The sequence below is a fragment of the Gymnoscopelus braueri genome, assembly GCF_963280865.1.
Source record: "Gymnoscopelus braueri genome assembly, chromosome: 3".
NCBI classification, from domain to species: Eukaryota; Metazoa; Chordata; class Actinopteri; order Myctophiformes; family Myctophidae; genus Gymnoscopelus; species Gymnoscopelus braueri.
In genome coordinates this window covers 36,014,032-36,041,588 of record NC_137612.1, presented here as the reverse complement: position 1 = coordinate 36,041,588, position 27,557 = coordinate 36,014,032, and the positions used below count along the sequence as shown (strand labels likewise).

The 27,557-nt window shown below is 41.8% G+C and overlaps 1 protein-coding gene across 1 annotated transcript; it reads left to right on the top strand.

The window, feature by feature from the left end:
• myg1 (myg1 exonuclease) lies at positions 1 to 27,557 on the top strand. Its single transcript, XM_080423167.1, has 7 exons — positions 1 to 321; positions 1,281 to 1,393; positions 6,134 to 6,293; positions 11,642 to 11,791; positions 15,319 to 15,441; positions 16,414 to 16,595; positions 27,199 to 27,557. Exons 1-7 carry the CDS (start codon positions 52 to 54, stop codon positions 27,386 to 27,388), a joined length of 1,188 nt encoding a protein of 395 aa, XP_080279293.1. The 5' UTR covers positions 1 to 51; the 3' UTR covers positions 27,389 to 27,557.

Sequence of the window (27,557 nt, the reverse complement as noted above, 5' to 3'; positions counted from 1 at the left end):
ACACTGTCCCCCACCCACGGCGTCGCGTGTCGTGAACGTCTGTACGACTGCATGATTCCATCAAATTTCAACAAACTCTCGTCACTTTTGAGCAGACGTAAACTTGCGAGTGTGTTTCTACATTCAAACGTACACGCTAATAACTGCTCCCTGTCTGCAGCCGCAGCCAGTCGGTCACAAATATTTCGATACATGTCCAGCGAAGCTAAGCGACTCCGAAGAACCGAAAACATGTCCATTCAGATCGGCACCCACAACGGAACGTTCCACTGCGACGAGGTGCTGGCGTGTTGGTTCCTGCGTCAACTGCCAGCGTACAAGGTGAGCAGAGAGAGCATGCTTCGATGATGATAGCCCCGTTTGGAACCTCTCCCTCCGCTACATAGCTCCGAGATGAAGTCTAGCTGCGTAGGGTACCGGACCCGGCATAGTGCGACACCGGCGAACGGTGGCCAATATGGTTGATTCTTACCTTTTTCCGCACATCGTATCCAAAAAGTAACGGTCGTCCCCCCTGCTCTCGGATGTTTAAAATTTTAGCGGTCAAGGAAATTTTACCGACGGGTTGAAACAAGCGTTTAAATCGCTTTTTTTTTTGTCAGCCTGTGGCATGTTTTCCCAATGCAATCTTAACGGCAGCAGTGCGCATGCGGACGGGGGTTGACTGGCCACAGGCTGATTACATAAGCGATTTAAACGCTTGTTTCAACCCATCACTTACATTTTCTTGACCGCTAAAATTTAAAACATCTGAGAGCAGGGGGGAATACCTTTAATTTTTGGATACGATGTGCGGAAAAAGAGGCACCATACCATACGCTGTGTGGAACCTCTTCTCGGAGGGAGAGAGGTTCTGATTGGCGCTAGCTTCGATGAATGATGGAGTTTAGTTTGTAGAGATATTAAGCTTAATTTATATTTCATACTTCTTCGTACGACGGTGTCGCTTGCAAACTAATTTGACAAATCCACAAGCTAACAACGCGTGGCATTAGCTTGCAGATCTGTTGTTGTTGCAAGCGATCGCATCAGTAGCTCTATGTAGGGTTTTGTTCTTCAGGGTGATCTCTGTAGTGCTTTTAACATACCAGTAGGGTGTGCTGTCGGGACAGTGAAGAGCTTGAGGTCGCATGCCTGTTTCTGTTCATTATGAATAAGCTTACATTAGGTTAGCCTATTGATTGGTCATTACTTATTAGATAATTTCTCATTTAAAAAACAATTCTATCATTCTTATAGTGACGAATGTGACAGTAATTTTTTTTATATTCATTGCACAGGATGCTGAAATAATCCGTACCAGGGACCCAGCACAACTGGCCAAGTGTGACATAGTGGTGGATGTGGGAGGAGAGTTTGACCCAAAGAAGCATCGCTATGACCATCACCAGAGGTAGAGTATAGGAGGAAAACTGTTGTCTGACCCATTTCAGGGTTTTTGGCACCAATAATGTTGTGTTGAATAATGAAAGTGTGCACTGTGCAGAAGTCCCATTAAGTAAAAACAAACAAACCAAAAAAAAACTGAAACACCTGATTGGTCTGTAAATGTTTCTTCTAAGTTCAAAGCTTGATATTGACCTTCTAATGCGTGAAGGGGCTGGGTTTTTTCAATTACTTTTTTCACACATTTTTTTATATTTCTTTTGGGGGGGGGGAAAAGAAGAAAAAAAAGAGAAGCGTAATTTAAAAAACACGGCTCCTCACGCATTAGAAGGACAATATCAGTCACCAGAACCAAGGACGGGGGTTTTCGATGAATCCATCATGGTTAAAATGGAGTTTGCAGTTAGAATGGGTTTGTATAGGAAGGGCCAAGGGGGCGTGTCAGATAAAATGAATATCAAATATCTAAATACTGAATCAAGCAACTTAAAAACTGTCTGGGATGCTCTCAAAAGCCAGAGTAGATGTTAAAATTACACCAAACATGTTTGATAGTGAAATATCCCTTTAGTTTAAGGTGAATGTCACATTGCAATACGAGAATTTCCATCTCTACTTCACCAGCATAATTGAAGGCTGAACTTAGTTGCTCAGCAATGCATGTCATGTCCTCTTGCATGATGTTGTACATGAATTATGACACATCATGTTGTACATGATGACGCTCCATCTTATCAAAGTCACAGGACCTGTCTTTGAAATCTTGTCCAAGTCTATTTATGAGTAAGTGTACTTTACTGCAGACACATTCAAGTCCCCAGACGCAGAAGCACTGTCATTCAGCACTGACTGCACAGATGGAAAATGCAGCCTTTTATTTTTCTTTAAATGTACAGAGAAGATGCTCACCTTGGCAGTAGTTCATGAGTTCCTCTTTTTTGGTGGTGTCCACTGACTCTAAACCATCTGGCATGTACTCAAATCTCGTCTTTTGTGGAGTTCAGTCATGTTTCTGGGGTAAAAGCAGTTTTTGAGCATGGAAGTATGGGTCTGGCCCTGCAGCACCATCCAGATGGCAACAGAGAAAAGGGATGATGAGAGGGATGAGTTGCTGCATCCTTCAAAATACCGCTGGGTCTGTGGAGGCAGCGTGATGTTTTAAGTGTCTTCCAGTGAGGGCAGGGAGAGTCCCAATTATTTTCTAGTCTTTTATGCCTTTATGTCTGCTGCTGTTGGCAGTTGGCATACCATCCTGTAATCCAGTATGTCTATACACACTATAGAGCAGTCATAACAGGCTATACCATGCCGTATGTAGAGATGAGATGTTTAAACTATTAACAGTGTACAACAACAAAAAATCACTATCCGTTTAGGACTAATTAACAGTAAGTAGTGTTCAGTGACTGGAGGTTTCATGGTCCAGTGTGTATGCCAGTCCACATGGGCATTTAAGCTTGTATATGACATAAGAAGTCTTAAAGGTTAAGTGATCGATATGCAGACAGTTTATATTGGTGCTATTAAGCACATAATACCTACAGTATGCCTCTAATTCTACTGTATCTACCAATGGTCACATTAATGCACATGATTTGTATACTAGTATCTTTTATATGAATATATGTTATACTTTTTTAGCTAGTGTTACCCCCTAATTATTCTGTACTTATTCTCTACCTTTACCTGCATCCTCTTTTCATCCTTACTGTGGTGCTGCCATGCCAACTGAATTTCCCTCAGGATAAATAAAGGTCTAGTGGAAAATTGAATTATGCGTTTTAATGTTTTATAAAAAAAATGTCTCACAGACACACAGAAGAAGCTAAGTACTTCTGGATCAAATGCATGTCTATCGTGACTTCTTAAATCATGGATTTGGAAACGGAATGGGTTATTTTCAAAAGTACACAAACTCCTGATCTTAACACCAGAGTCTCCTGAACCCAAGAACAATTTCATTATATTTTCTGATAAATTACTTGTTGAAGTTCAACCACGTGCATTTAGAAGAAAGACTCCTCACGTTGAGCAGTCGTTCCATTCCAGGTGTCTTGTTGGCTTAATGTTTTGATAATAATCAGAGGTGGCTTTTTTGACCGTGGTGACAAGGACATGCCAGGTCTTTCTCCCTAGTGGGTGGTCAGTGATAATTAATGCTCCATCAATCGACCGACACCATGCTGTTTGGCTCACGAGGCACAGAGGCTGCCACTACTCTGTTGGGGGCCACAGGAGAATGTGTCACTCACATGTGCTGGGGATGATTGCAGGCAAGGAGATTGAGTTGGACTGCGATTATAGATATAATTAAAGAAGGAGCTGACATTTGAAGGGATTTATGAGTCATTAGAGCCTGACATCCTAGTGTTAAATGAACAATCAGTCTGGTCCTCATCCATTTTTCTCCTCAGTGGGTTGATCACATAGGCATTGACCATTTGGCATATGCATGGAATGAGCAGGCGATTTACCCCTTAACCAAATTTAAGCCATTAATTGGCATTTTAAATTCTATTCTTTATGGAAAACATATCATTCAAAATGGACATTATTATTGGGAATAGAGGGCATCCATTAGGAAGCAGAACAAAAAACAAGTTTTATTTTTATGTACCTGTACCTAAGATGTAACAATAAAGCACAACCTTGAACCTTGATACAAATTTTCTCTAAGAAGATTTAAATAGTCAGTCTGTATAAATACTCTGTTTTTATGGTGCAATTAGACTACTGAAGTGAACATTATCAACAAAGTAAACCGAAGCAGTGAAGCAGGTACAATATGATAACTAGTATTCTATGGTTCCTGGGCAGTACCTGTTAAACGCAGTTTATTTACTTTCACCTGTTGAGTTGTTTTAATATGGCACGGTGGCTCAGTGATGAGCACTGTTGCCTCACAGCAAGAATGTCCTTGGGGTCGATTCCAACTGGGGCCTTTCTGTGTGGAGTTTCTATGTTCTCCCTTGGGGTTCCCTCCCACGATAAAAGGACATGCAAGTTAGTGCCGGGGTTTTGCTTTAAAGAGCACTCAGTGTTAAATTAGCCTAACATTCAGGAATTTACTGTGTACTCTTTATCAATAAAGATTAATAATAATATGCCACATAACTGACATACTGTATGCTCGCAGAAGGTCTAATATGGGTCATTTGTCACCATCTTTGCAAGCAGAGAGAGTTTGATGGTCTCCTCTTCGTCTGGTTTATTTCTCCCCCATCAGCTTCTCTTTCACTCAGTCGTTTTTCTCTCCCTCTTTGCCTCCATCTCCTGCTAATCAGTGCGGAGATGCTCAGCTTGGTCAATTTAGAGCTCTTTAATGGTTGTGACTTGTGATCAATCCCCCCCCCCCCCAGCATGCTACTCATTGGTTTTGATTCCACTGCGTCGCAGCCAAAGCATCTCAATGAAAGCGTAATTAAATGACCAGCCGTGCTGTTTAGAGCCGACCCACCCATCTCAGCACTCACGCAGGAAATGTCTCCTCCCAGGGTGCCTTTTGTTCATGTCAGGCTACGCTCACAAACGTGCGTCATCTTGTGCACACACTCTGTGGTCAGCCCGCTCTGGTTGTCAGAAATTGAAGACCGCATTCATGGGGAAAGGCCTGTGTAGCTAAATACATCAACTGACATGCTGCCCATATCGGCATGTCTCTCTGAGATTTGAGGGAAAGTCTTTTTGGGTAAAGCTAATGGAGAAAGATGTCAGCATGATATTTGTATTGGGTGTTCAATAGCCCAGTGTCTCTTTTGCATTGCTACCGACCTAAAGTTGTTCATAAATTTCAATGTATTTGCTCTTTAACCACTTTAAACCTGGCTTGCATGTTTCCATTTTTGACAACAAAGTGGTTAAATGGTCCAGACCACAACACCGATATGACACTGAATGCTGATATGACCCCGTACCCTGACAGCAAATCAACATAATTACTTAAATTAAAATGAAATAAAAAAATCTTTTTATGGAACAAGTGATTACATGATAAATCATTTGCCCTCTATGGAACATGTTGTGCTTTTCCTGAAACAAATTAAAAATGAAATATTCTTCAATAAAATGATGCTGCATACACAGTCAGGCTGCTCTGTTTATTATGGTCGTCATCAATCTACCACGCTTGGTCGATGGAGTTGATCGTGGTGAACATTACATATCATGCATGCATGCATGGGTGTTAATGATTTAGGTTACAATCTTGATTTACAGTATATTACAGTATTACAGCTCAGAGACTGCATGTGAAGAATATTTAGCATGGACCAAACAGTAACCCTAGCGTCCCTATTCTGTGAAAGTCATAATAGGTGAGCATTCGGCCAATCTAAGCTCACAAGTTGTGAGCTTTATTGACCCCGGTCAATTAAGTTTGAGGTTCAAGTGGTTAATACTTAATGGTAATTGTAATCCACTTGTTATCTATATGTAGTGTGCTGACTGCTGACATGGACTTATGGACATAGCTCAGTCTGACTGCTGAAGTAGAACGCCCCTTCATTGACACATATAACGTCCACATTAACTCTAGATTCAAGGCAAAAATCAAGGACACAACCCCCCCCCTGATTTGTACACTATTTCAGCTATTAAATTAGATTTCAACAAACTGTAGGCTGCAAATAGAACACAGCCTGTAATGAATATGTTGTTGTTGTTGTTTGTGTGTGTGTGTGTGTGTGTGTGTGTGTGTGTGAGACTGTGTGTGTACACTTTAATAGCACATACTCATCCTCTCCTCCAGGACATTTGCAGAGAGCTTCCACAGTCTATTTCCAGAGAAACGCTGGGTGACCAAGCTAAGCTCTGCAGGTCTCGTCTACGTACACTTTGGCCGACGGCTGCTCGCCCAGCTGACGCAGCTGAAGGAGGATGACAGGCACCTTGAAGTGCTCTACGACAAGGTGAGAAGACTGGGAACGCACACTTAACACATTGAGTGCCAAAAACGGTCTTTAGTTTTTTTTGTCTCCGAGACTCCGCCAGGCCGAAAGGCATGGCCGAGACTATGATTTGCATCCTGTCCGTGTGTCAGTGTGTCCGTCGCCCCCTCCGTCTGTGATGAGCTAATCTCTGGTGTCGCTATAACAGGCCGATTCGTGTTTTTACCTATAACTGCACCGATCTGTGTAAAACTTTGTACAGTATGTGCACTCCCTAGAGGCTAAGGAAAAACCTTTGCCCTGCATTTTTCACATCTGCCTTTTTATAGCGCCACCAGGAGGCAGACTTATGTCAAACACATTTTTGGATATTACTCCTTCAGATTTTATCCAAATTTCACGCAAATCTGTAAACATGATCTCTATAGTCATGTGATCAAGACAGATCTGTTTGATTTTTCATATTCCATCCTGATTGGCTAAGATTGACATCTAAAGTTTTTACAAAAAATGCCGCAAATCATGAACGCGATGTCTGATTGTACACGCACATTCGCACTTCGTTGAGGAACAAATTCCACCCTTTCAACATTACCCTATTATAGCGCCGCCAGGAGGCAGATTTTTTTTTGGCCCACACTAACCTACCTGAGCTGGCGGAGACCTGTGCTCCGAGAAGCACTTTTTCTAGTTTATTCTGCAAATCTTTTTTTTAAATCTCTGAGGAGTTTCAGTCCATTTCCAACCACTGCATTTCATGTAAATGTCACCAGACCGGATGTATTGTTAGACAGAGATCTACAATTGTCTGGCTACGGGGGGGGACTAGGAGATACTTAGCACTCGCATCGCAAAGATTACAAAAACTGCTAAATCAAACCCAGAGTACTCACTGCTCTCAACTAATGGGTCACTAGATACTGTTCTCTGCCCTTTCTGTTTCCATTCTAATGTATCAGTTTGCACTCTGCTCTTATCTACTTAGTCACACAGTAGTCTTATATCATGTAATTTGTCTGTAGGGTAGCCCCTTTCGGGACCCTGTTTACCTTTTTTGTATTTGGGAAGGCGGTATACCAGGGTCCCTTGTTGGTTAGAACACGCTCTCTCGTACCGGCGGCTACCACTGTCTGGTCTCGGGCGTACAGCTCGTCTCAAAGGTACCAACAAGAGCAATACTAACACGCGAGAAAGCGGCATCAAAAAGCGGGGATCGGCGATGCCGTTTAACATTTTTAATAATTTAGTAAACCTTAAGCTCATTTCTCACACTCTGCTCCACTGCCCATGTTCCGCCTCCCCGCGGTGACTGACAAGCTGCGCGTCCTACGTTACTGCCTCTGATTGGCGAGCTCCTACACGCTTGCATGACAATCACAACGCGGGGAGGCGGGACATGGGAAGTGGAGCTGCAGGAGCAGAGTGTGAGAAATGAGCTTAAGGTTTACTAAATTATTAAAAATGTTAAACGGCATCGCCGATCCCCGCTTTTTGATGCCGCTTTCTCGCGTGTTAGTATTGCTCTTGTTGGTACCTTTGAGAAATCTCTGCAACTTCTAAGCGACGAGCTGTACGCCCGAGACCAGACAGTGGTAGCCGCCGGTACGAGAGAGCGTGTTCTAACCAACAAGGGACCCTGGATACCGCCTTCCCAAATACAAAAAAGGTAAACAGGGTCCCGAAAGGGGCTATCTGTAGGGGTACTCTTCTCTCATCTAATCGGCTTCTGCTCTTGTTCCTGAAGTTGGGGAGCAGGGTTATAGTCCAGGCAAACTAGCTCATTTTGGACCTCAAAATCAAAGTAATTGTAGCAGAATTCTTTTCTTCCCAGACCATTTCTATGAAGTCACCAGAACAACATACTAAAAGTCCTATGAAATCCTAGTTGCGGAAATATGTTTAATTGGCATCAATCCAAAATGGTCGCCAATTATTGTCAAAAAGGCATAAAATGATGTTGAGTCCAAATTTCAGAGATTTCAATTGATTTCAAATGGGCCCCTCGCTAAACCCCACCACAAAAGCTATTATGCTATTAAATGCTAGCTTAGCAACTGTTGCTAAGCTGGAATATGGTTCTTGCAAGCTTCCGTCACCTATCATAGCTGTCAATGTTATTTCGCCTGCACACACACAATAATTTGCAACATAATAGCAAGAATAGGAATGCCACGATAACGCAATGCTGACTATGAACCAGCAACAGATTCCACATACCCAGAAAACGCTTGGAGGCTGTATTTTTCACCCCTTTTCCCAAGCTGAAATCTGCACTTTAACTGCAAGGCTGCAAGGCTGTGTTGTTGACGTCGGGAAAGTTACACGACTCACCCGACCAGGTGTTGGCAATAATACTAGTCACCGTAATCGTAACAAAAGGTGCAAATCATATAAAACAAACAAATGTACAAATCCACAGTGATCTGATGCTGATGTGTTGACGCCGATAGTTACTTTGTCATGGTGTATCCTGAATCACTATTAGATTTATTATGAACATGTTTAGGAACACACGTGTAGTTTAGGCTGTTAATATTTTGATAGTAGGTGTATGTGTTATGGAGACAAGACAGAGTGGAGTGGGTGGGCCTTAGCGAAGGGTCCATTACATTTTGAGGTGAGGAATTTAGATGAAATATAAAAAAAAAAAAATTGCCATTTTTGAACCAATATAACAACTACAGGATGTTATTACCAGATATTCTATATCAGCATTTCACATTAAAGTAATTGTAACAGAATAGTTTTTCACCATACATCATATCAATGAGGTGTCCAGAACAACATACTAAAAGTCCTAAGAAATCCTAGTTGCGGAAGTATGTTTAATGGACCCTTCGCTAAGCCCCACCCACTCCACTCTGTGACTGGTGGTGCGAAGTTAGTCACACCCAGGCCTGGCAGCGCCTGGCAATCTCTGCTTCTCACCCATTGACTTGCATGTTAAATGACGGCTTTTCCCCTTAAAAATAATCGATAATTTCAGCAGCAATAGCTTCAAAATCTCTTCTAAATCTAGTCAACAAGGCCTGCAGTAGGCTATGCACTGGACAAATGTGCATGACATTATTTCAATAAACTAAAAACACGGGAAATGTTAGAGGGAGTAATAGCCATGGATACACGACGGTCGTCTGTCTCGACCGTCATGGATGAATTTCAACCTGGTGTTTGCACTTTCTCCATTTATAGCCCGTACATCTACAGAAACGTTCATATTTCAAATATAAAGTGCTTATCCCATGGCCACGGATGTTACATTTATGTACGGGCTCTCAAAAGTACCCGTATCATCCGTATTGTTCAATAAAAAGCATTTTAATCTGATCGGTGGCCATTTTCTCCATATGCTTTCAACAAAGCGACCCTATCGGTTGGTAGGTGTATTGCACTCTGATACATTATAACTCTATGAGAAAATGGCCACCAATCGGATTAAAATGCTTTTTATTGAACAATACAGAATATACGGGTACTTTTGAGAGTCCCGTGCATCATTTTAACATCCGTGGCCATAGGGTAAGCAATTTATATTTGAAATCTGAACGTTTATATATATGTACGGACCGTAAATGGAGAAAGTGCAAACACCAGGTTGAAGTTGATCCATGACTGTAACAGGAGTTTTCATGTACCGCAGGGTAAGACTACAGTAGCAGTTAATAAATAGACGAACAAATGAATTAATATACTTTAACGTGCGGAATCCGAAACAGGCAGCGCTGTGATTCTGAATTTTGTTACGATCACGGTGATTAGTAGCCTATTGTTGACACCACCTGGGCGAGTGAGTCGTGTCGTGTAACTTTCCTGACGTTAAGCTGTGTATGTGTTCAACAACACAGCCATATTCAGCCTTGCAGTTTAAGTGCAGATTTCAGCTTGGGAAAAGCAGCCTCCAACGGGTTTGGGTACGTGGTTCATAGTCACCATTGCGTTATCGTGGTATTCCTATTCTTGCTATTATGTTGCAAATGATTGTGTGTGTGCGGGCGAAATAACAACAGCTATGGCAGGTGACGAAAGCTTGCCAGACCTGTGCCAGGCTAACAACGGTTGCTAAGCTGGCATTGGACAATCGCTTTTGGGGTGGGGTTTAGCGAAGGGTCCATTGGCATCAATCCACCAATTATTCTCAAAAAGCCATTTAAAATGATGGTGAGTCAATGTCAATTAAACATATTTCCGCAACTAGGATTTCTTAGGACTTTTAGTATGTTGTTCTGGACACCTCATAAAAATTCTGTTACAATTACTTTGATGTGAAATGCTAGTTTGCTAGACTCTATCTGGTAATAACATCCTGCAGTTATATTGGTTCAAAAATGGCCAAAAAAAAGAACCAGCCCGCCTTCCATAAACATCACAGGATGTAATAGTTGTTGCACTGTGTTGCACTTACCACCTTGAGAACATGTTCAGTCCTTTGTATAGTATGTCCTGTGTGTTGCACCATTGCCTTGAAGAAATTATGTTTGTTATACACTGTATTTTATTAGGAGGAAATAATAAAAATGCTACTCCCTTCTCGCATTCAGTATGTTCCCCTTGAGGAATGCATCTTGCAAGGGAGCCCATTTCCATTATTTATTGTTTCTGATTATACATAATGGTATATTCATGATATTCCAGATCTAAATGTTGTCGCGTATAGCTAATAGGTGACAAAACCACCAAACACTGGTCCCTGAAGAATACTGTTGGGCAAGCCAGGGTGGAACAAATACTGTATACTATCGCTTTCGGGCAGAAACCTGTCCAAAATTGTTACTTTTCAGGAAATAGACAAACAAACCTGTCCCAGTGGATCCGATATACAGGGGTCCCACGGTCATGAAATTCCTGGAAATATTTAGAAATTAGAATGAATTAATCAAATATTGTTTGCTTGTAGATCTATTGTTTTTGTCACGTGACTCCTTCGCTTGAGTCTGTCTTGGGGCATTGAAAGCACACTGGAGCAAGAGCCTCATTATCTGGAAATTGGGTAAAATACTTGTTATCACTGCTGTTGTATCCTACTGACTCACCTGCCAGGGAGGAGCCCCCACCGGGAGGACGTGGAGCCTTCATTCTACTCCTCCCGGCCAACACTCCTTGCTGACAGGTGCCGCCCCAGCCCGTAGGGTTATGATCAGTGACAATTATCCAGCCCGTAGGGTTATGATCAGTGACAATTATCACCCTCCCCACCCGGCTTCCCTCCCCCAAACACGGGTCAGTGTTCGTGTAGACGCTCGACAAAGCCGGATGTACCACTTATGTGGATTCGAACCCACCACCTCCGCGCTGGTGGGCAGGCAATTTACCACTGCGCCACCCGAGCGCCCTAGAGTTTCTTAACCTCTCTTTCCTTCCATGGTGTACAGCTCTATGAGAACTTGGTTGAGGAGGTGGATGCCATAGACAACGGCATCTCACAGTATGACGGAGAGGGCCGCTATGCTGTCTCTACCACAATGAGCGCACGTGTCGGCCACCTGAACCCACGCTGGAACAGCAAGAGTCAAGACACAGAGGTGTGTGTGTTATGCTTTGTTATTAAATATTTATCAAAATGAAACTATTGGCGATCTGAATAGGATGGAGATGAAATGCGGATCTTTTAGTAACAAAGGGCCTCACATTACAATAAATGCTGTTTATGTCAGGGATGTGGGCAGTGACTTGATGTTTTTCAAAACTGACTACACAACTAGTCAAAAAATTAAGGGAACACCACAACTCTCTCTTATATTTCTTCTCAGCGAGCTGGCCAACGGTGCCGGAGATTAGCTGGTAACACACGGACAGGACACACACACACACACACACGGACGGACGGACAGGGGGTAAAACATACTCTCTCGCCATGCCTTTCGGCCTGGCGGAGACAACTAGTGTTGGTGTTGAAGGACCATTCAGAGCTATAGAGGTGTGCGTGCATGTGCGTACATGTGTGCGTGACACCAGTACATATTGCCAGGTTGAATCAGCTCATCCTTCATCAATATGAATCAAGAGGGGACACATTAAGCGGGTTTGATACACAGCTTTCAGCTGTAGGCAACGGACAAGCTATTAATGTTTATTGACCTGCTCCATAAAAACTGGAAAGACTCATTTATAGTTGCATGACCAAGAACTCAGACATTTGTCTTCGCTGTCATGTCATTGCTTTGAATTAATTTGTTTCTTGAATGCATTAGGGGGGGGGTGAGTGTGTGTGTGTGTGTGTGTGTGTGTGTCAACCACATGAGACCAGCAAGAATGATAAATAGTCCTATAGACAGGAGTTCAGCCTTGCCAGCCGTGTTGCATGTCGTCCCTCTGTCTTTACCTTACTGTCTTCTCTTAACTGTCATATGTTTAAATAAAGCTTGGGCAGTAAATATTTTTTCATAACATATCTTCCTGACATTTCAAAGGGGGTATGCCAATATTTGTGTAAAAAAGAAAACTGAGCTGCTTTGATTATTTTATTAACAAGATTGTTAATAGTACAGTCGGTAGTGCAGTCAAAAGTTATGCTAAAGGGATAACACAAAGCCCCAGGGCTTGTTTCCATTATGGTACATTGTACTCAATTCATCAGTAAGGCATACAATACATACATATAATACATATATGTACAACACATTACAATACATATCGGTAAAAGCTCTGTTGCAGCAAAAGGTATATTTTGATTTAAAAAAAGGAGGGGTGGGGCAGGGGGCAGAGAATGCTACTTCCAAGGAGTTCAAAGGTGTTCTTCTAAGCTCAATTGTATTGTAAAGTCAGCCATTCTTGTAGGTTAGTTTTGAGTTTGGGTAGGGAGTCGATGGCTTTAATTTAGGTGGCAGCATAGTAGAATGCATTTTCCCCCCCCAAATTTTGGGGAACAAGGTCATATGAGCTCCCTCTGGTATTATGCCCTTGGGTATCACTCACTCTAGAGAAGTAGTTTGACAGGTAACTGGGCACTGATTGTATCCTCTGAGTATTTGAAAGGTGATAGAAGTCATTGTAACATACAAGACATTTGTTGTCTGTCTAATATGCAATTCGCCTACAGGTCTTGCTGGGTTTAAAAATAATGCAGGCGTTCTCAAACCTTTTTATACCAGGACCCCATTTTATGAGTGCTGTTTTTGGAGACCCCACACTTGATTAACTGTGCAATTTCAAAGTTCAAATAAAGCATAACAAAAGCATACATTGGTTGCTTTGAATTGGAATATGTTTTGGAAAATTCCTGCTGATTGTGTCTTGCCAACGTAGTTTAAAAGCTATGGAAAAGAGTTTATGAACACATGTAAATAGAAGCATACAGTGTATAGCCTATATCTGTTGCCAGAACCTCAATCAATACAAATAAATATGCATTCACAGGCTAGCCTGTGAATGCATATTTAAAACAAAACAAAAAAACTTAATGGGATGGATACGTTCTTCAGTATTCCTTATTTTTCATCAATATTCTTTATCAGAAATGCATTAAAATATAACGACAACAAAATAACTGATATTCTTGCTTGGCTGCAAAATTTCCTCCCAAGAAATAAACAGGCTTTTGACTCCCACTGCTGTCTTCCTCTCTCTATTAGAGCATGGAAGAGTTGCCTTTTTTCCTTGGGGAACAGAATTAATTGGCCCCATGTAGCGACAAAACGCATACAAAAAAGGTTGATGATACATGAAAACAAGGTGCAATCAGTACTAAATTATTTTAAGAGGTGTACAGAAATATCTCAGCACAAAGTATACAACCTGGTATGCATCTTGGTCAGTGCAGGAGGGGAATTCCCAGAGGATCAAGGCACTTGGGTTTCTGACAGCTCTCCAGCCTCGCATTATGTTTTGACTGTACTGGGCTGCTAATTTAGAGTCCCCCCCCCCCCCCCCCCCCCAATTGCTGAAGCTCTCTCAGTGGAGTTGCTGTTTGTTTTCACACATCTCAACTTTTGTCTTCTGTCCTTGCAGTTTCCTCCATTACTCGAAGCTGGCTAGATTGCATGGCAGAGGGTGACTGTAAAGGTTTCCTTTTTAATATGCTGATTGATCAGATCTAGACTGATTGGTGGCAGACTGACCTTGCGAACTCTAGCACTGCCAGTTTTGTGGTAATTGAATATAATGATAGCATTTCATCTCCCGCAGCCATGACCGTTAAAACGCCCAGCTGCTGCTGGTCGCTTCAATCACACATTTGCTGCAGACTAGACTGCTGTGTGTTAAAGAGCAATAATATTTGAGTAGACCTACTATTTCTGTTTGTGTGCACTGTTATGTCAGTATGTGTAGATTTTGCACTTGTATCTGATGTAGATTTTTATATTTCTGTGAGAATAATGTCTGTGAGAAATAATGTCTGGGGATTGTATTTTCTGGAATTGATGGGTTGGGAACTAGAACTGGTTCCATTGAGGAAATATGCAAATTCTAAATTATTTTAGATGTATAGATTTATGTATACAGTATAATTTGTTTTTGTTTAATCTTGATATAATCGTTCCTCACTAAGATCATTATATACGATATAATGAGTATTAGTGAGAGCCAATTATATGAAGGTTGAACATGACTGAAGTGGTCCTTTAAGGAATCAGATCGTTAAGAGGGAACCGTTAAGGAATCCCAATCTTTAAAATCCTAAATGTTTCCAACACTGCCTTAGATTTTCTTTATTGTTAGTCTTTTAAGTAGTTCTCAAACGTTTTTGTGTCAAGGACCCCCAAATGTGTGTGTGTGTGTGTGTGTGTGTATATATATATATATTTATATATATATATATATGTGTGTATGTATATGTGTGTATATACATGCTGTATATACATGCTGTATATACACAGAAAAGATGGTGTACAATTGGATTTAGGTTGAAAGTTTCCCATAACTTAAAAGCAAATGTTGGTTTAGTGCTCTACCTCACTTTTATAATAATGCAACAATGTACTTTCTCTGTCGGTGCATTAATACTTGAATGTAAATGTATCCTTTCGTAATATGGCACTTCCCAGCCACCGGGTACCCATTGTGACATGCATGTGTGTCTTTGCTTCCATGTCACATATGGTCTCTATAGGAGGGCTTTAAGAAGGCCATGGCGCTGGTAGGGGCGGAGTTTCTGGACCGTGTGGATTTCTACCAGAACGGTTGGCTGCCGGCCCGTGCGGTGGTGGAGGAGGCAATAAAGATGAGACATCAGGTACTGGACAGGACACTCTGAGAAGTGCAAACTGATACATTATGCACATGATTTATCAACATTTATAATACATGGCGAGCAGTCTTATTAATTCCAGATGTGTTTACAGTTGCAGATTTATAACACACACAAATAAGTTATTTGTGGCATATATCATCATGAACAAATGCTTATAATTGCTTAATCTAGGTCACTTTATATATACCACTCTCTATCAGGCTAGGACAGGCCAGGGTCATAACTATCGTATCGTAAGGGTTTTATCTGATACCGGTGCTAAACCGATACTTTTAAAACTGTACCGGTACCGAAACGGTACCAGAATCGATACTTTTCAATAAAAAAAGGGGGGAAAAAATCCTGTCTGGGCTTTTTGGGCTATAGCTGTTTTTTAATATTTTTCCCCCAATTTTTTTTCTCCACAAGTGGCGCTCTCATGCAACTTAGTAATTATCCTAGGACAGATGTGAAACCAGTCCAAAAAACGTCACTTCCGTCCGCTCCAATGATAGGATCTTGAGAAAAAGGTCCATATCTCCATATCTTTTTGCAGCGGTCAAAACAAGCCACTTTCTACGCGCGATCACTCTGCAATGGCGGATCGCGCTAGAAATATTATGATGCAAAGTGTTAACATCACAATGATATATGTATATGACAACCATGACATTCTCAAAGCGTAATTCATGCTTTGCGTCGTTAGCTTGAAAATCATTTAATTTCTGTGAGCAGCTAGGGCTGTCGGATCATGACATTTTAATTGTCATTTAAATTCTTGCAATTTGTGTTTTTGGTAGATGAATGGAAACAATTCTAATGATTATTATGCTAAAACCATTGCGCTTAGCTCAAATAATTGCAATCAGTTGATTATGTAATTTTTCCAGGCCTTGCATCACCGACATGCAACAAAGTATAAATGAGGCTGGAGTGGTTGACATTATGTGTTCTTCTTCTTCTTCTTTTCTTCAGGTGGATCCCAGTGGAGAGGTGGTGGTATTCTCCCAGGGAGGCTGTCCCTGGAAGGAGCACCTGTTTGCCCTGGAGAAGGAGCTTCATGTGGAGACCCCCATCAAGTTTGTCCTCTATTCAGACCAGAATGGACAATGGAGGGTCCAGTGTGTCCCGGCCGGGCTTCACACCTTCCAGAACAGGTAGATTATGCAACAGCTTTGACAAAAGCTATTGCAATATTGTTGCTGTCGGGTGGAAACCTTGTATGCAGTTAGATCTCAGAGTATTCCTATTATTAGTATTTTAAAGCGATCAAGTGAAATCATGTTCTCCAGTTTTAAAACTGATTGTAGACAGTTCCACATGTGAGGGGTATAGTAACGAAAGGCTGTCTTACCCAGTTCAGAACTAACAGAGGGAATTTCTAAAACAAAGTAATCTTGAGAATGGGTGTGGCGACGGCCAACTTTAGGTTCTTATAGGCTAATTAGGATAATTAGGCAATTTCTTAAGTAAGGCTTTGTAGATATAAACAGTGCAGTGCTGTTCTCATCTCATAGCCAATGATGGCCAACCAACCTTTTCATAAAGCTTACAGTGATGGGTAAGAAACCCATCTCCAATTCTAAACCGGAGGGCTGAGTGGTAGACTGCTTCTTTTTTTTTTGACGAGTTCTGTGATGTGAGTTTTAAAGGATATTTTGTCGTCTATCCATATGCCCAGGTATTTGTAGCTGGAGACTCTTTCCCCTCTATTGTGGTTGGTTATGTTATCGATAGCATAATGTTTTCTTGAGAAGACCATGTATATTCTTTTTGGGCTGAATTAAATGAAAGTCAAATCAACTGAGGGGGCGGTGAGTAGATGACTGTCGCGTAAAGATGTATGCACTGTTTACACCTCCACTGTTAAAATCATTAATAAATAGTGTAAATAGAATGGGAGCTAGAATGGAACCTTGAGATACCCCCTTACTAATATATATATTTTAAATGGATTTGTAACCGTCGGCTACAACAGCTTGTGGTCTACCAAAAAGGTAGTTTTTTAAACCAGTTACAGGACTTATGATCAAAACCAATTGCTGTCAAACGTTCTAGGAGTAGAACATGGTGTACTGAGTCAAAGGTCTTGGATAGGTCAATAAACAATGCAACACAGTCCTGCTTTTTGTGCAGGGCATAGACAATGTCATTTACCACCTTAGTGGCAGCTAACGCAGTGCTGTGTCCAGGTCTAAAACCTAATTGGTGGCAGTTCAAGATGTTATTTAGCATAAAGATTTAAGTTGATTATTGACCAGGTGCTCTAAAATCTTAGCAAGGCAAGGGATTTTAGAAATTGGTCGATAATTATTGAGGTCATCTGTAGGACCACCTTTGAGAAGAGGAGATACATATGCTGTTTTCCATAGAGTGGGAATACTATCAGTTAATAAGGTTTGGTTAAAAATATTTGTTATAATGTCAGAAATAACAGGTGAAGCTAATAATAAAATGGTGCTTTACTTCAGGGTTCTAAATGCTAGAATATATTTTTGTGCATCCCTGATGTGATTAGAATACACTCTGTAGTTGTGCTGCAGCAAGTAAATAAGTCTCTAAGGTGTCAAACAAACCTCACACTACCAATACTCCTGTTCTGGAGTCTGAATAATTCCCCCATAGAGTTCTGTTGCATAATACCAGTAAACGAAACTCTCAAAATGTCTGCACATGTCTGTCTGTTATGGTTATGAAATGCAAGAGTTTTAAGTGTAATTTCCAAATCAGTATTGTACTGAGAGACAGGACTGTTTACAGTACTATGAAGACATCCAGTGTATTTAAACGGAAAAGGCACATAATGGCACAAATATGTATTGTACACATCAGGTACAATTATCTTCAATATGTTCACAGTAAAATTCATCAGTGTTAATTTAACTTTTAGAGTGTAAAAATAGACCCAGGGTATTGCCGAATGGTTTCAGTAATAGTATCACATACACATATATGTGTATGTGGTAGATCTTGGCTCACATCACCTGATGAAATGGTGCAGACTGTAATCTAATTTAGATGCATCACATTTTACAGTTGGCATTCAGTATTTCTGGCATGTGACACGAACAAAGTATTTAGGCGTGTGTGCATGCACTCACAATTGAAATATACAATTTAATTGTCTTTCTATTCACACGTGCACTTGTGCACACTAATGTACGCACACATTGTGTTGTCTTCACTGATGTTACTTGAATCCAAATGAAGCCTACATGAATTGAATGGCACAAAACAAACTAATACAACAACATTTTTCCCCATGAAAGTTCTTGGTAGAAATTGGTCGACATTGTCAGGCTCAGTCCATTGATCAATAACAGTAATGAGATGTATACAAGACGTGGTGGCGATACATGTTTGTTTTCTTAATGCCATCTGCACTCTGTAACTTAAATTCTAAGCTCGCACTCACTCATGCATTACTTATTTTCTCTCCAACACAAATGGCACTCATTCCAATCATCCCAGTGGAGAGGTGGTCATTTAAAAAAGTTTTTTTCCTTTTCTTTCAGTTGAGCATCTCGGTAAAGGGTTTGCATTCATCGCCTCTTCAACTCCTCCATAGACTTAAATGAGTAATTGTCTCCACCAGGCCGAAAGGCATGTTTTGTGTGTCCGTCCGTCCGTGACCAGCTAATCTCCGGCACCATTGGCTTGATCACAGCGAAACTGCACACACACTCCTGGATGCCAGAACAGAACCTCTGCCCCAAATTTTTCACATTGGCCTGTTAGCGCCACCGGGAGGCAGATTTTTAGCAAAACATATTTTTTGACAGTACTCCTACAGATCACGCAAATCAGTACACAGTATCTCTATAGTCATTAAACAAAACGGGTCTTTCAGATTTTTCATATTCCATCCTGATTGTTTTTACCATAACTGCACCGATCTGTGTAAAACTTTGTACGCGCACTCCTTAGAGCAGTGTTTCCCAACCCCGGCAATCAGACCTTTTTTGGGACGCAAGGATATGCTAGGTGTTCCGTGTAAAATTTCGAATGAAAATGAAAGAAATCAACCCCCTCCCCCCAGAACAATAGATGCGTCGTGGGCTGCTGCTGCCTTAAGCCATTGCTCATCGTCCGTCGCAGACACACATCCAGTGAATCGACCCTTGCACTAGGCCTGACCTTGACTAAGTCGACTAGTCGACTGGTTAGTCGCGGGGGGTCCGAGTGGACTGCGTGTCTCTTAGTCGAATCTAATCGGAAAAAAAAAATATTTTTTTTAAGGGCCAAAAATGTTTTTAATAGTTTTTTGGCCAAGTCTACACCTGCAACCACACGTAACTTCCACTTTATTCTTCTTATTCCTCGTCTTTGTATTGGTATTGTTTGTGTTGGAGCGCCTTAGTGCGGCTGCAGAGTTCATGTGCAACCTCTTCCAGAGAGAGATAGAGACACTAGAAACTCTGCTGTGTAGACTTGGCCCTTTGAAATAAAATGTATTTTGGCCAAAAAAAAAAAAAAAAAAATTATATTATATTAGTCGACTGCCAGTTGACTATTGGCAATTAGTCGCCAATTAGATTCGACTAAACAAATCCTTAGTCGGGGACAGGCCTACCTTGCACATATAAATGCAAATGTGTGGCTTTGTCTTCATGGGGCCATCACTGTACTGGCCTGGCAAGTACTCAGGGGTGAAAGTGGGTCGGAACGGGACGATACGGCGGACCTGAACGCCATGATGAATGTCCAACAATAAAACACATTTACTAACGTTAAATCAACATGATTTCTTATAAAGTGCTTCTCAATCGCTCCAGGGTGTTAGTGTGAACGTAATCCGTGTAGTTTGTTGTGTTTATTTTCTCCACGGAGATGGTCTGTTCACTCGCAGTTGCAAACTGCTGCGACGCTGTCTGACTGGGGCAAAAATGGCAAAGGCCAAGGAAAGACCTTTGCCCTGCATCTTTCACATCTGCCTTTTATAGCGCCACCAGTAGGCCGACTTATATAAAACATTTCTTTTTATATCACTCCTTCAGATTGTATCCAAATTTCGCGCAAATCGGTACACATGATCTCTATAGTCATGTGATCAAGACTGATCCGTTTGATTTTTCATATTCCATCCTTATTGGCTAAGATTGACATCTAAAGTTTGCAGGAGTGGCCCGCAAATCATGAACGCAGCGTCCGATTCACACCCTTTTAACATTGCCCTATTCTAGCGCCACCAGGAGGCAGAGTTTGTGAAAATAAACACATCAGAGTCCCTTTGTAGGAGTAATATCTACTCCTACAAATTTTGGCCAAACATCACGCAAATCGGTACACATTACCTCTATAGTCAAGTGATCAAGACGGATCCGTCAGATTTTTCATATTCCATCCTGATTGTCGAATTCCAAACATTGCTGGCCCACAATAAACCACCTGACCTGGCGGACACCTGTGCTTAAAAAGTGGTGAGCACTTTTTCTAGTTTAGTCTTGCTTTTGCCCAAGCTCATTAAAACATATTAAAGAAGCTGTCCTTTTCACACAATGGAGGGGTTTGACAGGAAAGACAAAAGGCTGCTGTGACTCATGAGCTGATTGTCATCACCTATCATGTTACTGTTGGTTACACACCCCCGTCCCCCGTCCATAGGGACATTGTTTACCTGCTTCACTCTCTGTGTCCCCCTTTATGACATCATCAGAGTCCCTCTGGAGCCTTGTAGTTACTGTGTTGTTAGCTGTGATGGCTGCTGTAAATCCCACTACAGCTCCATCCGGTCCTGTGCATCCCAGTGGATGGTGAATGTTTGTTTATATCAGTGGGTCTCAGGGTACTTGAAGGGGTTCCAGGGGGTCCCCTGCAAAATGACTTAATTTGGCGTCATAATCAGTTTAACCACTTCAACTCTATTTTATGTTTTATTTTAACTTAAAAAATACGTTCAAATTTGTTTTTCAGTATTTGTTTGCTGTGCTGCTGCCTGCTGCTGTGCTGGGATGCATCGGATTAGCTTGAAACAGATATAGGCTCAGTGCTTGTTAAAACTACCTGTCAACACTTCAAATGGCTTCCGGGCATGTTTCTCTTGGATCTCTTCTCCTCCCCCCCCCAACACCCCGAGTAGTCAATTGCTACTGCTATTGCTGTACCCGGCTGGCTCACCCGCCAGTGAGGAGCCCACACCCGAAAGACATAGCACCTCCATCCTACACCTCCCATTCACCCCCAACTGACAGGTGCCGCCCCCAGCCCGTAGAAGTCACCAGCGCAGCGACAATTATCGCCATCCTCGCCTGACTTCCTTCCCCTGAACATGGCCAAGTGTGTTTGTAGACGCTAGACCATTTAAAGATTATTATTATTTTTAAACGAATAGCGTCAAAATATTCAAGTTAACAAAACTCTCAATATACAGTATGTTCACCAGGAGAGCCTGGTGTCAGAAATTGCAGGTCTCAATTATGGAAGCATTTGTAGTGTTGTCTTTCTCAACGCTACCCCTGGGGACGTTCAGAGAATGTCGGGGGTGCTAGAAGGAATATTTTTTGAAAGGGGCATTAAGTTGCTCCTGGGTGGCATTTGCATTTTCTGTGATTTGTTTTATGCCAGTCACGCACAAGAGATGTATACAAACAAAACTTATTGGCATCTGCACTCTCTGTAACTTCAATTCTCAGCTCGTACTCACGCATGCATTACTTATTGCTTTCTCTCCAGCACAAATGGCACTACTTCCAATCTTTTTTTTTAATGACGAGTAGTAATTATTTATTTTTTATTTTCAGATGCTTTCCAGGAAGTAATTTCCTTCTAATACATTAGTATAGAGCACCGAAGTCTGACATAATTTACACATCCTACCTGGGTCGTGTTTTTTCCCCCCATTCTGAATTCCCATAGACGTGTTTTAATATCGCGTTGAATAAGAACTGTGTTCCAAAAATAAACAAATGATCCTGGCGGTTTGACTCTTATGTATACGAAGCATCAACTGACGGTGAGAAAACGCTAATGTTACTTCTGCCGAATTAGTTACATTTTCGCCAGAAACGGACTATATCAAATATGAGTGACTGACTATCATAAACGATACAGTACGACCCGCCTGACAATATCGCAGAGACAGTTTGTTAATTTTTGGACCACAATTCTTATACGAGACGATTCTAAGATGACCCAATGTTAATCTCCATAGAGAAATTACTTCTACGACCCAGGCGATGAACGAGTGACGTCAGGACTTCTGTGCTCTATTAGAAGGAAATTACTTCCTGGAAAGCATCTGAAAATAAAAATAAATAATTACGTTAGTGATGCACTCAACCGTTCTAAAATGTAACAAGAATCTCACAGTGTAACAAGAATCTCACGGTGTAACAAGAATCTCACGGTGCACAATCCTATCACTACACAGGTTAGAGGTATAACAATTGATAGAATGAGCGATTGCAATTACATTTCGTTTTAGAAAGGGAATTTTGTGAAGTATCCTGTAACAATTTCTGATACGTGCTATCCAAACAAGAAACGTAGGTCCCAGGCACACAAAAATGCTAACAGGATATATTTTGTATTTATTTATTCATATTTTTTTCTATTTAATTTTTTCATTGCCTATTCCCCACGTATACAGTCCCTGTCACTGCTAAGCCCATCGGTTGGTCTGGAGAGGGAGTAGGCAACCACATGTCCCCTCCGATACACGGTGTCACAAAGTCACCCGCCACTTCTTTTCACCTGACAGTGGGGAGTTTCACCAGGAGGCCATAACACATGTGGAGGATCTCTAGTGGTTCTCAAACGTATTTTAAGGTCCCCCTTTACTCTGAGAGAGTACAAATGGAACCAAATGGACAAGCCAGGAGAAGGAAGGGTAACAATATAGCTTGAGCTTGTATATCGAACCCTTGCTCTTGCGAGCATTTGGTTTCTAAGTCTATGCTCAATAGTGCCACAGTACTGATGCTAGTACTGCTTCTTCCCCTCTTTAATTGTCCCTGACAGTCCCTGCTCTTATCCTGGTATTGACATGTCTATTGTGCGCTGAAGAGACATTGATTGAAGATGGGTACGGTCCTCTTGGGTACATAATACACTTCAGCAGGGAGGCTGCGAACAAATTGAATCAATCTTGCGCCTGACCAATGGCTGCTCTGTCAGATGATTTCTGTTTCCATTTCATGTCATGATCTCTCCCCACGCGCCCGACTCCCACTCATCAGCATTATGTTCCATCTCTTTCGAATCTATTTTTTCCCCCGGCATGGCACCCAGGGGTGTGAGCCGTCTAGAAGTGTGCGCGTGTGTGTGTGTGTGTGTGTGTGTGTGTGTGTGGGTCTGTGTGTGTCCGTGACTAATGTGGCAAACCACTGGAGTGATCAGCGCTTAATTTCTTGTGCACAAGGAAGTAAATACCTATATATTTCACATTATTGTGAATATTTGTTTTTGTGTGTTAATATCTTTCACATTTTATGAATCCTTATTTGGGCGAGATCAGAGATTTACAGGGAAACCAGGCCGTTATTAGACCCCGCCCTGTTTCCCTCAAACTTTTATTTCTATTTTCTATTTGCTTAAAAAAAAAGTGAAAATGGCACTCAAGCTTGCAGATCGGCTATTTTAGCAATTTTTGTGCGACACTTGAATGACAATGTAAAGAAATTGTGGTTAATCATCTAATTGATTTAGTTAATTCGAAGAAATCAATTGTAATTTGTCAATAGAATAATCGCTAAGAAAGTAATCAATACTTGCAGACCTAGTGTCCATCTATAAATAATATTGCCTTTTGCTGTCGACCCTCTCTCACTTCACCATTTTGCTCTCTTTTTTCCAAACACTTGGAGTAATCTCATTTCTTTCACATTTCTCTGTTCTCTCGGCCACCTCTCACCTTCCGCACCATCTCTCCCGCCTTCCCTTCTAAAGGGATTGATGTACTTTGTTGCATGCGGTGTCATGCGCAACGAAAATAGCTGATCTACAAGGTCACAGGGCATCACACTGCAACGCTTTGTGAGCTCGTAGATCGTCTATTTTCGATGCACAACACCAGCGAGCAACTAAGTATAAATCCGACGTAGCCTGCATTTACTGCTTCGGTCACTCCTGTCTCGTTGGCCAGCTTTTCCACTCTACTGGACAATCTCATCAAGCGCTGTCTGCCGCTTTGGGTGACCTCGCTTCCAGCTAAAAAGACGGGTACCTGTTTGGATTGTGAAGCACTTCAAAGATGCTCGCATGGGGGTTGTTGACGGAATGAGATGTAGGAGCTCTCCAGATGGCTTTTTCTCCAGGTGGGCTGCTGCCTCCCTGTATGGCATGCGCCAGCTCCATTCAAAACGGGGGAATGCTGTTATGTTGTACCTGCTACTGCACCTGGAGGGGAAAAAAGTATATTTTTAGGGTCACATTGCTATGAAAATGTGAGAAAGGGAGAGAGGGTAGGGGTTGTTTCTTGGCTGAGGCGTATCCAATGTTATTTGCTGGCTCAACTCAAGCGTGAAATGATCCCCCCACCCCCAGATACTCACCCTTGGTTTTTGATTCTCAATGTTTCACTGTTGTAAATTCACAATTAGTCTTTAGGCATTTAGCAGACGCTCTTATCCAGAGGGACATGCAAAGTGCAGGAGCAATTGGCACGAACCCTAGTAAACAAGCGACAGGGTTAAATGGTCACATAGGGTGCAAAGAAAATAATTGTGTGCTACAAACTAGGACACCAGGTAAACATCAAACCTAGCTTTTTTCCCCTTGTGTGTTTTTCTTCTTTTTTGTCTCTGTTATATTGTTGGCGGGCACACACTTAGTATAGGGCCAGCATCGGAAAGAGACCATCTGTCGTGCCACTCAGGTCAGATATGGTATGGTGTCATGGCTTGCGATTCAGCAAGCCAATGGAAGGTTAAAAACTAACACCTTTTCATAGGTTTTACACAATTGATACTTATTGTTGTCTTGGAGAGGAAGACGGAACAGAATCCATCTGACAATGACCCACTTCTGTACAGCATCGTTCGCTTAATTTCATTGCCGACATGCCTTTCCACGAGTGACTGTGAAAGCAGTTTTTATGAGGGACTAATTTAAATGCACCCGTCAATAGTTGTCTCTAACCAGACGCTCATTTACTAATTGTCAGCTTGTCATCTCGCCAATCAGATCTTCCTGGCTTGTCATCATTTTCACAACAACTGCCATCCCCCTCCCACGCGTTCCCTCATTACCAGCACTACTGACCTTTCCTAGGAGCTTGTTTTCTATTTGTCATACTGTGGCGCTATCGATCGGTGGATTCTTTTAAGGTTAACAGGGATTACCGCCGGATTGTCATGCTTTCCATCCCAGGTTATCCTATAGAACAGCCATTCCCAAACTATGGGCCGGGGCCATTAGGATATTGCGATTGGGCCCCTAAATAATTGACAAAACATTAAGATAGAGGCTGTGCGCGTGACATCATTGAACCCGGAAGTTATGCGGGAACGCCTACTGAGTGGCAAAAATCTGATTGTATTAAACGACTTTAAACTCACCAACATGGCAGCTGTACGGAAAGCTTGAATTATCCTCTTTCTAAAGTTTTTGTTTCATAAAAATCCACCGTAGATCGTATGTTATGAGTTACTTTCTGTCAATAAATTCTGTGCAGGTGATTATTTTTCTTAAGTGTCAGAGTTTGGAAGCGCATGTTCTCAATAACACAGCGTCTTGCTGCCTCCTGCAGTATGTGCAATTTAGAAACAGGCAGGATGGCAGGACCGTTGAGTGATTTCCAACGAGCGCTTCCAAACTCCAATGCTCCATGCTGCTCAATGTTTTGCCACTCGGAAACATGTTTATGTTTGTTAATATTTCATGTAGCCTGTATTTCTGATAATTCAACATTGTTGATTGTTTTGGTTAGTCATGGTTGTACATGACGGACGTCAATCTTGTGTTTTTACTGGACACTCAGTGGAGGTTGCCACCGGTTGAGCAATCAGCTCATTAGTTTAATTAATAATATAGTACAATTCTTAGTCAGATATGACTCAAAGTCAGATATACTGTAGACAACACTTAGCAGCAGGTATTTATAGCAACAGATGTAGAATCAGTCTCTAGTGCAAGTGAGAGACATCGTTTATCAATACGTGAGCCACCTCTGTCACCACCTCTGTACGCGTTGCGTAGCATTGTGAGCTTGTCGATCTGCTATTTTCAGTGAAAGGTTTCCCCACAATAACAGAAAATACACTAGTATTGAGCCCTGAGGGACTCTGGTTACCCATATGGGGTTTAAGTGGTTAAGGCCTATATTTGTACCACAAATAGTGCCGAAAGAAACTCCCGCACACTGTCTTCAAATTCAATTAAAAAGTTTTAATGAGAATAACAACGTTTCGGTCTGTTAGACCTTCATCAGGTTATCTTTTTTTTTTTTTTTCAGTATGTTGGGGCCCTCGTTTGGTCTTCTACGCACCTGTCGCCTTTGTAGGTGTGCAAAAGACTTATACCCGTCACAACGCATTGTAAGCTTGTACTGTAGATCTTCTATTTACACTATTGAAAATGTTTGGACATTTTTTTTGAAAATGTTCACTTACTGTTACTGTATGAAATGCCCAACATAGGGACGCCACGTTGAAAGTGGCTAAAGCACATTCTAGCTGTGTTTTTGCGTACAAGTGCAATACATTTGAAGGTTGTTTTTCTTGTTGTTGTGCTCTAGCGTGGTAGGGCCGTATGTGTTGGCATGCAGGAGACAAAAAGTGACATCACTATGTCCATCTGTCATCCTCTTCCTCTCTGTTCCAGGCTGCCCCTGCTGGAGGAGTGGCGGGGTGTTCGGGATGAGGAGCTGTCGAAGCTCAGTGGGATCAAAGGCTGCATTTTCGTCCATGCCGGAGGCTTTATTGGCGGGAACCAGAAGCAGGAAGGAGCCCTGGAGATGGCCCGGAGAACCCTGCAGGCTGCAGCCCAGCCTCCTGCCAACGGCAGCGTCTGACTGCCCGGTCAACACACAATTCTGTCTCTCTTTTATTTGGGTTTGATGTTATGCTACCACGCTAGTTTGTGGCTTGTTATCCTCAGCCAAGGCTGGTGGTAAAGTTGTGTGTATCTTTAGTAATCTTTAGTAGTGTTCTTTTGTAATAAAAAAAACAATTTGGTTGATA

What these genes read in the sequence shown, in the direction of transcription:
- myg1 (XM_080423167.1), top strand. Translation starts at nt 52, where the DNA reads ATGATTCCATCAAATTTCAACAAACTCTCGTCACTTTTGAGCAGACGT. An exon ending in GTCAACTGCCAGCGTACAAG is followed by an intron (nt 322 to 1,280) that starts GTGAGCAGAGAG and finishes TTCATTGCACAG; the next exon opens with GATGCTGAAATAATCCGTAC. An exon ending in CGCTATGACCATCACCAGAG is followed by an intron (nt 1,394 to 6,133) that starts GTAGAGTATAGG and finishes CCTCTCCTCCAG; the next exon opens with GACATTTGCAGAGAGCTTCC.